We start from the raw sequence: 14,438 nt of genomic DNA, 5'->3' as shown, positions 1-14,438 counted from the left end.
CAAACATATAATCAAACTTACATAAAAACACATACATACAAACAACAAAACAGATAATTAGCTTTGCATTGATACTAAAAAACTAGCAGTAGTAGTAGTAACAGGATTAACCATGACTTCAAAATGAAATTAATTTCTCTCTTCCTGTGATCCAGCTATCTAAATTGCTTTACACTGGTTTAATCTCTTACTGATTTACCTTTAATTAATAAAAAAGCTTCACATTAATTTAGGCCACATGATGAGTGTTACAGAGACAGGTTTGTAAAAGGATCTACGTGTTCATGGAAAAGAGGACAGCAGTAAATTCTGTCCATTCACCTCCAGGCCCTGTTATCAGGCTACTACTGCTATTGTAGGAAGACTGACCAGTCTCTGTGTCTATTCAACCCTTGACCATCATTAATGCAGCCCTAGGTACCTGTCCAATGAACTAGCTTGAAATGAGCTGTGATACCAAATTCAATTCACATGAACCCTTCAGGCAAGAGCAGAGCTTGTGTCTTGGAGCAGACGTGAAGCCACATACTTGCTTCAAGCTTCAGTAAACTCAGCAGAGAAAAGCAGATGCTCTTAGCTTTTAGACACAGCAAGTCAATCTTTGGAGTCCTCATCACCCCTGATTACAACCAGTACACTCATGAAAGAATTAATCCTCTAAATGCACAAAACATATAAAATGTTACAGATTTGAAAATGTGATTTAGAGCCTAATCCATCTTGAACATCCAAATGCAGAGACTTCTGCACTAAACACATGTTTAAACACAGAGAGGAAAAATTTCAGCAATCACTATTTAACTTTTCAGTTTTATTCCGATTAAAGCTACCACTATTTGGTCTGCTAATAAAAGTAAAGAGTAACTTCACACCTTAGTGAACAGTAAGAGAGAAGTAGGTTGAATTTACCTGATCAGCCACCCCTCCTGGAAGGATGGTTTTAACAATCACTCCAGTTGACTTTCCTCCCACTATCCCAAATCCCAGACCTGAGCCATCATTCACCAGCTCTATGGTCTCCACATGCTGCCAGTGAACCTAAAAGGAAAAAATATAAGCTTGCAAATTATTAAAAACATAGAATCATAGAACTGTTCAGGTGTAAAAAGACCTTTAAGATTATCAAGTCAAACTACTAATATATGAATAAGAATTTTCAAGTTATTTTCTCTTATTTCTTATGTTTTTAATAATGTAATTGGAGGAAGATAGACATACAGTACCTCTTTAACAATTACTATTAGGTGTGATATTACGTAATATTTAATCAGAAAATTGCTAATTCTAAGTACTTCTCTGGTACAAACCAGAGTGGGGTAATGGGTCAGACTTTTCAAGGACTTGTCAAATGAATTTAGGCAGCAGCCTAGGGCTGCCCACCTTCATGCCCCTTTCCAGTCAGTAAATACTGCTGCTAGAAAACCACACAAGACTGGAAATTAAAATTTTCAGATAAGTACATGTTCGCATCAGCCATTATATCAAAGCACAGTAGAAAGCAAAATCCCAATTCAGTATTTTTAAGGCTGAAAGGAAACCCAAGAAGTTTGTCACAGCAATAGTGGAAGAGAGCAAGCCTCTCCTATGTGCTGGCAGGAGAAGTCAGGTTAGTCAGCTGCATGCCTGCACACAGATAAAAGGAATAATTCTGACATTCCTTCAGTAAAGATTTTATGCTAATGCTTAAAAAACCTCTAAAACAGTTCCTTTTTGGAGACTGATTGCTCTCTATATTTCTGGTGGTTGATTCCCTTAAAGAAGGGCTATAGATGACTCAACAGTAAAACCTCCATAAACCAAATATAGGCTGTTTCATCGCAGTCATTACATGAGTAAGATAAGGGGAAGAGAAATTACAGTTAATATCACCATCTTTATGAACTGTGTTGTCTACACCTAGAAGTGCAAAAGCTCTCATAAGAAAGGAATTGTAGTAGAGCTGCTTTTTGGGGACTCCTTAAGTACATCTTTTAACTTTACTGGAGCTCCCACACTAACAGACAACAGAGAAACAAACACAAAAGTACCCATCCAGCTGGTGATGCAGATCAGATTACAATGCCTCAAGAAATTGTTTGCTGAAGCAAAAGGCAAAGAAAAAACAATCCTGTTTACTGCAACTTCAAAATAAACCTTCATCAAGTAAGGTAAACATGCTGTATTTGCACTTGTGGATACAGATAATTTGGCAGATGGGAGCAAGGAATGCATCCAAGATGAAGATTTTTTCCCCAGCAAGCCTGAATATCTTCTACTCTTTGTAGGGGAAAGGTACAATGAAGATAAATTGAAGAAAAACCTCAAGAACTGTGAAGAAACGTACATACGAGTTACAAAAAAAATTACTCAAAAGAGTATATGCAGTAAGTACATGCATGTCCAGAACTGAATACACAGATGTTTGGGCTGTACTCACCGGGTTAGAATGGGCTGAAACAGTGCTAGCAGCAGATGGAGACCGGGAAACCACAGGACTGATGAGCTGAGGAAAAGTGCCTCTAGCGACAACTAGCTGGACATTATCTTTTGCTTTCTGCAAAATGCTGATAGCCTGTTGATGTGTAATTGTCTGATCAAGGGCTTGTCCATTAATAGCAAGGATTTGATCTGCTTCCTTCAGCTTTCCATCTCTGTCACATAGGTGTAAACGGGAAGAGAGATAACAAAATAAACAAATAAGAAAAATCAAGGAAACATTGCCACTGAAAGACCAATATTTTGACAACTTTCCAGGATTTTTAATAACCTGGTCTCTATTCCCCACCCCCTCCTCCTTTTTTAATTCCCCCCTGCAGTCTTGCTGAAAGGAGCTATTGTGGCATCCTGGTGATCCCTCCCTTTGAAGCTAATTCCACTGCTATTTTCCCCTGGCTGCTACCCCCTATCCAGTGTTTTTTTCCCTGAACCCCCATGCGAGACTAAGCATATTAATCTCAGTTGCTCCCAACCACAGCCTGGGAATTTATGTTTATCCTTGAATTTGAGCCTCTTGCTTTACAGACTAAGTGCTCCGCTTTGTTCAATACAATCATTCTGAATATTCATCAAACCATGGGGTGGAACACACTTTCACCAATATGTTACGGAAACAAATTTTGTTTTGCTGAAATATAAATAATAAATAAAAAAGAGGACAAAGAAATAAAGAAATCAAACAAAAATCGTAAAATAGACGATTTTCCCCTTTTATACAATGGGGAAAAAAGCCCTGAACAAATTAAAAAAAGCTCTTCACTTTCTGACAAAGGAAACGTTACTGTAAAATTACATACTGAGTCCTTCCTCAGATCTGCTCCAAAGCAAGTGTATGAAGTCTACGCAGTTGAATTACCCTCTCTTTTCTCCACCATTTCTTTGCATCCCAAAGTGACAATGCTTAGATAACAAAGAGCAGCAAGGATCTCTATTACAGCAGCCTTTGTAAGCACCTACACTGTAGAAACCCAGGTAGAACACTCAGGAAAAGAGTTTAGCTTCAACTTATAGTATTTCATTTGTGAATTTGAACTGTTTTTCAGAGTGCTCTCAAAGACTTAATACTGCCAGAGTCTTTCTCATTTATAAGCTCTGAAACAGTTGCTGAATGTTCTTTTTCTTGACAGTAAATCAGGCAGGGCCTGATTCAGTAGATAGGTCTCATCTCCAAGCAGTAAGTGTCAAATGGGAAGGAAACAAACAAACAGAAAAGAAACAAAACAAAACTCACCTAAACCAAACCAAACCAAAACCAAATGAAAACAGAAAGTGGAAATTAGGCACAGAAAGGGAAATTCTCTGATGTTGTAGAGATATAAATCATGCCACATTTTCTAAGTGGTTAACTACAATTTACTCTGTATATCATGTTCTTGTCTCTTTTGCTCATGTTCTTATTAGACTTACAGTGTTCAGATCACAAATAATCCAAAAATAGCTCCCTAAAACACAGTGTGAAACAGCACCAATGTGACTCAGTCTCTCCATACAACATATGGAGTACTTCACAAAGCAGCTTGGGCCAGGGTCCTGAGTAGTGACACACCTTACCAGCCTGCAGTGAAACACTGCTGCAGCCATTTACCACTGAGTTTGTGCGCTCCCTCGGGCACTTTTCTCAACATTACCTGAGGAATCCAAGTGTAAGTCTAAAGCATATTTTCAGCAAGCTATTATTATTGCTAAACTTATGTAATACCAGCTGAGTATTTCTGTGAATATCCCTGACTTTAGATCAAGACTTGCTTGACTTCAAATCTTGTTTCCACAGCTGCTCAATAGAATTCAACCTAATAAATAAGACTGCTAGATACAGCTGACTTTTTTGCAACAAATAGTTCTTCAGTGCATTGAACAATGACAAAATATGTATTTCAGTTTTAAAAGACGTGACACAGAACAGTAGCTTCCTCTTTTTTCCTATTTAAAAACCCAAGGGAAATGTCATTTGTAGTTTCTATGAATTAAGAACAGTTCATACGATGCCTGTTCCAACATTATATAAATGATGGCAAGCAATTTTACATCTGCAATGACACTCAGAATATGAAGAGAGAAACATGCCCTTGTACCACAAAAATAACAGCAGTAACACAACTGTGTTACTGAGTCACATTAACACTTGGTATAGTAAAATATTCAGTAGTAATATTACCTGTGTGCCACACTTCCCTCCTGGATTTCTTGCACAAATATTCCTAGTTCTCCCCTGTTTTCACTCTTGAGTCCCACAACACTGAAGCCCAGACCACCACTTAGAGGTTTAATAAGGTCAATTGTCTCAACCAGACGACCCTGTTCAGCAGAAGTTAAAAAAAAGGGTACAAATGTTAAAAGGTTTAAAATGAACAAAGGTTAAAAATGTTGAAAAGCAGTAATAATAAATGTGGCAAACAACTTGGAAATTAATTTGTAATGACAACTATAGCTGGACAAGACTATACAAGCTACTAAATGAAACATAGTTGCTCATTTCCAATTTCTTGCTATCATACAGAAAATATTTGAGAAATAAATATTATTACAGCCTAGAAGAGGAAATCAGGATACAAAAGTTAAATATACGGAGTTTTGGTTTAGTAGTGACTGAAGTAGGATGTATATCTATTTTAGAGGGCACAGGACAACTTTCAAGCAAATCCAGAAAAAGGATGAATTTCAGAAAGATAGAAAAAAAGTTGGATTATGCAAAAAGGCTCTCCTGATACCATTAGACTTCTCCTACCCTGCTCTATTACAGATTAAATAGATATATCCTAGAATATATGCCTGGGCATTCCCAGCTACAACCACTGAAGGGACTCGTGCACCATTTCTGCCTACTACAGGAAAGCAGTAAAATTACAGAACAGTGCACAGCAAGGTCATTCCATTTTATTTCCAAGAAAGTCATAGGACTAGCTTTCATTAATTATGCATACAAAAGCATGCTCTAACAAAGCATCTCCCTCATGCATAGAGTAGTAGCTCTACAACAAGCATGGAAAAATAATGGCATACTGATCTATAATACACAGACAATGGCCAACTAAGGAACAGCAGCTCATGAGTGACTATGTCAGGGCTAGTTTTTCAACTGCCTCCTCATTTACTAATTGTTTCTCAAATTGAAAGGTTACTTTTATTTTATACAGTAAGTGGAATTGTAGTTTGTGTAGTAATTCAATTGCTTTTAAATATAAATATATCTTAGTCTTCATATAATCAGTAATGCATATTTTGTGGTTACTGTATGACAGGGTTACCTGGGACATGTTTCTGATCAGCTGCTCAAAGTCATCACTAGAAAATTTCCCATTAATCTGAGGAGTAATGGATCTCATTGATGCCTCTAACACATCAGCTGGGCTACCATTCTGCTGAGCCAACAAATATGACTCATTAAGCGGCAAGGACCCCATGTTCACACCATGATGGAGAAGCTGAGGGAATTCACCACTGGAATGTATGGAAGGTGTAATATTTACCTGTAAAAGATTGAAGGAACATGGAGTTATAGACACAACAGAAAACTTCTCATTAGGTAAGAACATTATCATATGCCAGCTGATCATTGTAAGTACCTGAAATTCCAATCTGCAATTTTAAACAGACATTTTAAGAAGAAAGTTAACCTTCAATATTTATACCCAATGTAAAACTGTGAACTACAAGTATAAAACACTAAATAAATTGATTAAAACAACCCAGAATTATTTTCCATACTCTGTCTAAAATTCACTTTTCCCATCACCACAGCATCTTGAAGTATTCCATCACTATGTTAGAGGTAAAAAAGAACAATTTTTTTCTACAGTACAAGTAATTAAGGAAAAAAAAAAAACACAAAAAGCAAAGAAATAAAAAAACCAACCAAAACGAAAAAAAATGTTATCAGTTATTTTACAATAAAAAGAAAAGTATGCACATATTGAAAAAAATAAGTAAATCTCACAGCTACACAGAGAATTTCACTGGTTATGGTTTCCGCCTAACTGTGTTCTACAGCACGCAATGTGACTATCTGCATGAGCTAGGATTAAATACAAGATTACTGAACAAGTCTAAAACCACTAGGCTGATCTGAATACGCTTACACAGCCAGACTTTACAATCCACTTTTCTTAGAACAGAAAAGAAAGTAAGAAAATCCTCTGTTTTGCACAGCCACAACAGATCACCTCTTTTCAAGCAGATCTGTGCCGATCTATCTAATGAATGGCTGCTGGCCATATAAAGCTCAGGTAAAGCAGAAACCTTAATTTACCTTCTGTCTCCCTTGCCTGCTGACTGTCAATTGGTACTGCTTTACTCCAGACAAATTTGCTTCCCACTTGCCTGGTACACTATTATATTGCAATTTCAAACACTTTTCCTTTTTTTACAATGCACACTTTCTAACATTCTGCATCACAATACAGAAACCTAAGGCTCCCCTTCCTTAAAGTCACATTTGAAACTTCAAGTACCAATAAAAATTTCAAAACAGTAGATATATTCTAAAATGTCTACTCCATCAGTCTCAATTGTTCAAGCATGTTTTATCTATTTGGTTTATCACATCAGTCCTCCAACAGTCCAGTTATTAGAAGGTCAATATTGTTCTCCATCATAGAATTCCATCTCATCTGAGTGTTTTAGGAAAATGCAATAAAACAAACATAATTTGTTGAACAACTTATGTGGCTGGGAGGTCCTCAAGTTAAAGAAAAAATACCACAAGGCAGCATTAGAAAAAAAGAGTTCTCAACAGCATTTCTAAGCCTGTTCTGACATAAAAAAAAACTGTAAAGAAGAAAATTTGGATGTTTGGAACTCAGTGATTTTTATATCACATTGATAATGTTCTTAATCTGTACTTGTGAGGAATCATTTGGGTTATGTTTCAAACAAATTGCAACACCTAAAATCTGCACATATGCACTTTCTTTAACCACATACATTTGTGTTGGCAAGCTTGTAAGGCACAGGTAGACAAGCTTTGTTTCACAGTTCATTTCATAGAACAACACCCAGAGACATAATCGAATTCTGCCCTTCTGAGAATATAAGACCCCCCCTTACATTATATAAACGGATTTGAAACTAGTAAGGTCTGTGACATGCTTGTGTTTCTTACCTGCATAAGGTCATATAACAGGTTAATTCACTTCTACCTTCAATAATATTGTCCATTTCGAAACTCTAAAACTGAATTTGCTCAATTATGTATTTTATTTCTTATTCTCCTCCACCTTCAAATCTTCTTATAGAGCCTGTTCTGCTTCTTCTCACAAAAAATGGTCATTGGTGAAATCATTAACCCCAGGAGTACCTAACATTATTCAATTAACCATTCTTAACTGGTTATACTAAAAATATTTTTACATTTCTACAAGCAATATAAAGCAGCCTGAGAATATGAGATGCATACCTGAACTAGGTTTCATGAGCACCAAAAGACCACAGTATATAGGTATGATGTCACAAATGTTAGTAAGTCATAAATTCAAGCTCATTTTCTAAATTGCAGTGCTTGTTGCAGAAAACAGCACTGAGCTACCCTTTCTGCCGAAGGTTACCATCCTCAGAGCACTCTTGGTCAAAGCAGTCCCTAGGGAATTAATCACCTGCTCTGGCAAAGCCAGGCAAAGTTAGCCTAAACAAAGAACAGAATAGTACAAGTAAAACCTACCAATTTTATCCAATGTCAATCAGTGAGAGCTCACTAAACTACTTTGATGGAGCTTTTGGAGTGGTAACTTCAAACTAAGTGAGCCGGGCTCAGCAGCTGAGCATGGTAATGACATCAATCAGTATGATTACACCTCAAGAAAAATACATTAAATGCCTCCAATTTCATTTACCACCATTCTAACTGTATTATTCTGCCCTGGGGGGTCTTCTACTGTGGTAGGAGTTTCTGGACGTTTCATGTTTCAGGGTGGCAGAAGGGTATTACTTGGTATCATTGGTATTACTGATAGTCTCATAAAACCTAACTGTGTGTGAACTCCCCACTTTGAGTAGTCATTTTCTAAGACAAAAAAAAGACAAAAGAAGGAAAATTCTATAATAACGCTAAAAGCAAAATTTGAGACCATGTACAGAAAGCTAGAACACTTTTTAATTTACAAAGAATGAGCCATGCAGGCAAAAAAGGAGAGAAACAGAATTTTATATTACAGAAACTGACTGAATCCATTGCATTAAATTTATTCCATGTCACCACACAGTGTTTCAGACTGCTAACGCAGAGACAATCCCAGTTTGTGGAACCTCTCTCTGCATAAAAAGCCTACGTCTCCCATGTAACTTTCATGTAACACTTCTTTACACACAAATGTGTAGGGAGCAAGTTGCACTAGAAAAGTCATGCACAAAAACTGACGTCAAGCTACAGTTATTAAAATTATGGCAGTTTTAGAATAGCATGAATGTTATTCTACTATTATAGTAGAATATATATTACTGTTCACAGTATGTTTGCATTATGGTACTTTTTTTCTCTAATACTAATAAAAGACTTTCTGTATGCATAATCACCAAAGAAAAAAATGGAACTACCCATCAAAAATAAAAGGTGTTAGAGTATGACACATTTCCCTTATGGATAGTATTACATGCCTAATCTGAATCCAAAATACTTCTTGTACCACTCAATCTTGTACTATGACTTAAGGGTGTTCTAGTACTACTGAACAGTGGTTTGATTGCTTTAGGCAGGTCATTGCACTGTTTGCCATGTTCTAGGAGCAGAGTAGCTATAATGCCTACTTTAACTTCCACCTGAACATCTGCCCAGTATCACCATGCTTTTCTGTACTCAAGTTTGAAGGACTTCTTCAAAAAAGATAAGGCAATGTCCTTAGGGAATTATGGTTTTCTTCCTGGTAGAGAATTTGCACATTCTCATGTTTTTACATTGTGTTTTCACTGACCAAGTCCTGTTCAAACTGGCAATATAGTGATCACTTTCTCTGTTTACTTCATTCTTTCTCCATACTTTTGTGAGCTGGGGCATGACTTCTCCCATTTCTTCTGCCTTTCAAAGCAAAAGATGGAATTTTTTCATGTTCATATTCATGTTCTTCTAATACACATAACTTAGTAACAATTCCACTATTCTGAAAACACTATTTATTTGCATGATGGTTAAAATACCACTGAAAATAAGTCTTGCATACTATATATATTGCAGGAAAAGGAAAAAATAACCTTCCAATTCACACTAGATTAACTAGAACTTTAAAAGCTTCTTCTCAAAATTTCAAAATTTGTTGTAGCTGTACAACAGCACAGCTACAACACAGTACTGAACACAGTCACATCAAGAGCACTTGACAGCAACATCTCATTTTCATCACACTCTTTTAAACAAACACTGTGGAGGAAGCCCAGTCCTCTGACAGGCTCCCTCCCTGGAGATCTGCCCCAAGATAAGACAAAACCACTTAGTCATGGTGACTAAGCTGTGGACCCCTTCCTGATTCAGGACCCTATGTTATCTCCCCGTTAACTATTGGGCATCTTATCCTGGTCTCAGACCACTGGCCCCTTTTCCAATTCTTCCTTTCCTGATAAAAACCCTGGCTTTTGCCCAGATCAGGAGTAGATCACTGAAGCCTGCATTAAAGAACTCCTGTGGAACACCACATGGTCTCCTGTCTCTTGTCTATGCGCAGCTGGTGTAACCCATGAGCGGAGCTGGCTGGGCTGATCTGAACTGATCATGGCAAGATCAGAAATCACTTCTAAAACAGCTGATCACTTGAAGCCTCAGGCCAAGGTCCTAAGGGTTACCCCTGGCTGGAAACTGCCTGGAACTCCCCAGACAGCGGCTCCTCCCCGGGATGTCTATCTGGGATTGTTGCTGGCAGAGCTGGGGGTCGGACAGACACCCAGACCCAACCTCAACAGAGTGCTGCCCGAACTCCACGCTGGAACCTTGAAACCACCTGGGTCCTGGGACAGAGCATTATCCCGCAGAGCACAGCCTCAGAACTGAAGCACCGTTCAGATCCTCACCCCTCTGAAGACACCTTCTCTGTCAGAGAGTATCCAACGAGGCAGCTCCAACACCTTTGCCGTCACCACCTGGGAGAAGAAACCCCAAGGACTGGAATAAAAGCCGAGCACCCACTCTGCAGTTTTATTTTAACCCAACCAGCTGGGAGCTGTAAGTTAACCCAGCCTTTTTCTGCACACTACTTTATTTCCCTGGGCCTTTTTGGGTTTATTTTCCTCTTTTTTCTGCTGGGCTGGGACCTGGACTACCAGTATGGGGTTAAAACTACGGAAGTTTCTGTGATCCCAACTGAGAGAGACCTACACTCCCAAATTCTACAAATCGTATCTGCTAACAGTTTCTCTTTCTCTAAAGGAAGTCTCTCTAAAACGAACCTAAAAGCATTTATTCACTGGATTTCTAAGCATTTCCTTGACTCTAACGGACAGTCTGTCTGTCTCAACTCTTCCTGGGATAGTGTAGGGATCAAAATATATGTCTGTCAAGTTAACGGAGATCTTTCAGTTACAATTAAGGGTTTTATACCCTTATTTCACATTATAACTAAAACTAGAATAAAAGCCTTCTCACTTTAAAACCTCTCCTTCCAACCCCCATTGCTCTCAGGTATCTTCTCTTCCCCCATACAACTGCAAATGACCCTGACTCTGACCTACAACCTGCAAAACCAGTTTTTCCACCTCGACCCCCTCCACAGTCTCTCTCCCCACTCACTCCAGGGCCAGCCTCTGTCACCTCCCACCCCGCCCCCCGTCTCCTCCTCCAGGCACTCTCCCGGGGCGCAACGCCCACCCCTCTTGCTGGACCGGGGAGCAGGGGATCCGCCCTGCTTCCGTACAGAGACGTCCCCTCCTCTCCTTCCCGGCTTGCTGAGGAGAGAGTGTGGGACCTGCTCTAACCCTAGCCAACCTCACTCCCCTGGCACAACCCACCATGCGCTGCACTTTCTTTGCACCCTCCCCTCCCACTTCTGCCTATTCCTATCGCCCTCTCCCGTGCTTCCTCCCCCCAGCCCCGCTGTGCTCCCCGCTCCCCAACACCCCACCACATCCTGTCTCTATCCCGACCCCAAGCTGCCGTATGGCACAACCCTGGCTGTTCCCCGCCTCTCCCGGGGCCCCCACAGGCAGCCATCCCACCACTCTCGGCAGCTGCACAGCGCGAGTGGAGTGGGACGCCACCCCCGCTCGGCGAGCGCATGGCGCCCAGCATGCGAGTGGCTCTGCCGACGACACTCGTGGCGCCCTGTGGCTCCGCCTGCCCCTCCCGCTGCTTTCTCCCCACACACAGTTTCTTCCCCCCGCCCCCCACACGGCTTTTCCTCCTGCTGCGGCTTGTGCCGCCTCAGCCACAGCTTCTGCCGGTACACCGCTGCAAAACCCGGCACCCGGCACTGCTGACACCTGCAGCCGCCACACACAGCTGGCAGCACCGGCACTGCCGCCCCACCACAGCTTCCCTGTGGTCAGGCTGCGCCCTGCCAGCCCCACCGCAGTTTCCCCACGGCCCGGCTGCGCCCTGCCGGCCCCACAACGCCCCGCTCCAGGCACCCTTGGTGCACTCAATGAGGCATCGCACAGATGCATGCCCTGCATTCTCTGCTGAAGATGACAGCGACAGCAACGCAACTGACTGATTCAGATGAAACTGACCCTTGGGCAATAAATTGCGTTCAAGCCACTCAGGCAGGTGAATGGCAGCTCAAAACCTGCGTATACATACCTGTGTTCCCAGTAACTTATAAAAAGTAGGAATGGTGCAACAAACAGAACGGTGCGGCAGCCCATTACTAACAAAGAACTCACAGACCTTCGCGAAACAGCCAAAGAACATGGACGAGTAACACATCTTTTTAGTAATTGCCTAGAGGCCATTTTCTCTGCACACATCTTACTACCACACTATGTCAAAAATATTGTGCAATGCCTTCTTTCCCCCGATGAATATGTGCTATGGGAAAGGCATTGGGAAAAAACATTTAAAAACATTATCTGACAAATATTCTAAAGATGCAAATATGCAAATTTTACTGTTGAACAGCTAGCTGGAGAAAATGACCTATAAAAACCCTCAGAACAAGCTAACACTTTACCTGAGGAAACACTGCAAGACATATTGCAGCAAAAACATCATTGTTCCTCACTCCAGATGACTCTACTCCCACCCTACATTTTCCTAATATCAAACAAGGGGTGGATGAGAGTTTTATTAAATTTGTGGATAGATTAAAGGATGCCTTGGAAAAACAAATAGAGAATAAAGAGGCACAAAAGGAACATCTGAGTAAACTAGCTATAAAGAATGCTAATGAACAATGTAAAACTATTCTGAGGACCTTACCCTTGGACACAGAACCTACTGGTGGAAAGCTGTACACACCATTTGTCCACTGAAAACACAGCTGTCCAGGTGGTTGCTAAAGGCATCGCTGAAGGGGTTTCTGGAGCATTTGCATTTGTGGTAACTTCCAAAGATAGTGTTTGCTGTTTCAATTGTGGGGAATTTGGATACTTTATAAAGGACTGCCCAGAGAGGTCACCCACCCAAGACCTCTGCACTGGTTTCTAAAGGCCCCAGAGACCACAGCAATACCAGCAGCACTCAGGAAACTTCCAGTGCAGCATGGTAAGGCCCCATGCGCAGACAACAAACCAAAAGCCATCTCGTTCTGTCCCAGCTGTGAGATTTAGATCGGACAGCCAGGACCAGGAAGGTGGGAAGCAGCACAGCACATCATCCCAGGAGGATGATGTGATCCCAAGCCAGGAGGAGGATCCAACACACGGAAATATACCGATGGGAACCAGGCGCCAGCTGGTAACTGCACTGTTCATTGACTTTACAGATTAAAGTGTTTACCATGTTCCCACAGGAAAGCATGGATCAAAAGATGGTCCCTGGGACATCCTAATTATAGGTGACACTTTCCATGGTCCAAATGAAATTTTTGTTTTTCCAGAAGTATGAACAGTGTACCCTGGACAACAAATCTCTGTCCAGCTATGCTGCATGGACATGCCCTTTTACCTTTCACAGGGAATCCCGATTGCACAAGCCTTTCCATTCCCACTGAACCGCATGGAACGACTCAACCCCACAATAATGTGGGCACAGACTGTGGGCTCAAATAAGCCTACCATCGAGTGTGGCTTATTCTGCAAGGGAGAGAAAGTCTACCAACCAGGGATGCTTGACACTGCAGCAGACATAACCATCATTGCCCACTTGGAGTGGCCAGCAAAGTGGGAACTGCAGCCTGTGGCAGGCATGATTTCAGGGATTGGTGGAGTCACAGTGTCTATGTGCAGCAAGCAGAATGTCATCATCAAAGGACCTGAAGGCAAGCTGGCAACCATCTGGCCATTTGTGGTAAGGGCTGCCTTACCCTCACCCTATGCGGTAGGGACCTTCTATCCTAGTGTGGGGCTTCCTTCCCAGCTGGAATTTCTGACTGGGGCCACTGAGGACTGCATGCTGCCATCTAGCCCTGGGCTGACTTGAAAACACGAGGACCCAGTCTGCGTCGAGCAATGGCCCCTCTCAAAGGTAAAATTGCGCATACTACAAGACCTAGTTGAAGAGCAGCTTGCCAAAGGCGACATCATCGAGACCACCAGCCCCTGGAACTCCCCAGTCTTCGTGCTGAAAAAGCCTGGAAAGGACAGATAGAGACTTTTACACGATCTTCGCAAGATCAATGAGATCATTGAGGACATGGGTCCCCTTCGGCCTGGCCTGCCCTCACAATCGATGTTGCCTCAAGACTGGACTCTTGCCATCATAGACATCAAAGACTTCAGCAAATGTTTCTTCAGCATTCCGCTGCACCCCCAAAATGCCTCCCACTTTGCCTTCTCCTTCTCCTCTCTTAACAGAGAGGCTCTACTCAAAAGATATCATTGGCTTTATCTACCTCAAGGCCTCAAGAACAGTCCAGCTATGCCAGTGGTACGTTGCTCACTTTCTGACCCCTGTC

The 14,438-nt window shown here is 41.3% G+C and overlaps 1 protein-coding gene across 15 annotated transcripts in view; it reads right to left on the bottom strand.

Annotated features, from left to right (window-relative positions):
* Positions 1 to 14,438, bottom strand: part of MPDZ (multiple PDZ domain crumbs cell polarity complex component) — a 101,505-nt gene that overhangs the window by 70,873 nt on the left and 16,194 nt on the right. For 14 of the 15 annotated variants that reach the window (XM_088054058.1, XM_088054059.1, XM_088054060.1 and 11 more), the window contains 4 exons: positions 5,721 to 5,942; positions 4,631 to 4,770; positions 2,417 to 2,630; positions 910 to 1,038 (listed from right to left, as the gene is read on the bottom strand). In XM_088054058.1, the coding sequence (XP_087910184.1) occupies positions 910 to 1,038; positions 2,417 to 2,630; positions 4,631 to 4,770; positions 5,721 to 5,942 (705 nt within the window). The remainder of the gene's footprint in view (positions 1 to 909; positions 1,039 to 2,416; positions 2,631 to 4,630; positions 4,771 to 5,720; positions 5,943 to 14,438) is intronic. The other variant, XM_088054064.1, reaches the window with a different exon arrangement.

This window comes from Pseudopodoces humilis, chromosome 4 (assembly GCF_049639895.1).
Source record: "Pseudopodoces humilis isolate 2021_Gansu_Grassland_sample_001 chromosome 4, ASM4963989v1, whole genome shotgun sequence".
Classification (NCBI taxonomy): Eukaryota; Metazoa; Chordata; class Aves; order Passeriformes; family Paridae; genus Pseudopodoces; species Pseudopodoces humilis.
The sequence above is the reverse complement of the archived record's forward strand: the minus strand, read 5'-3'. Positions and strand labels throughout refer to the sequence as shown.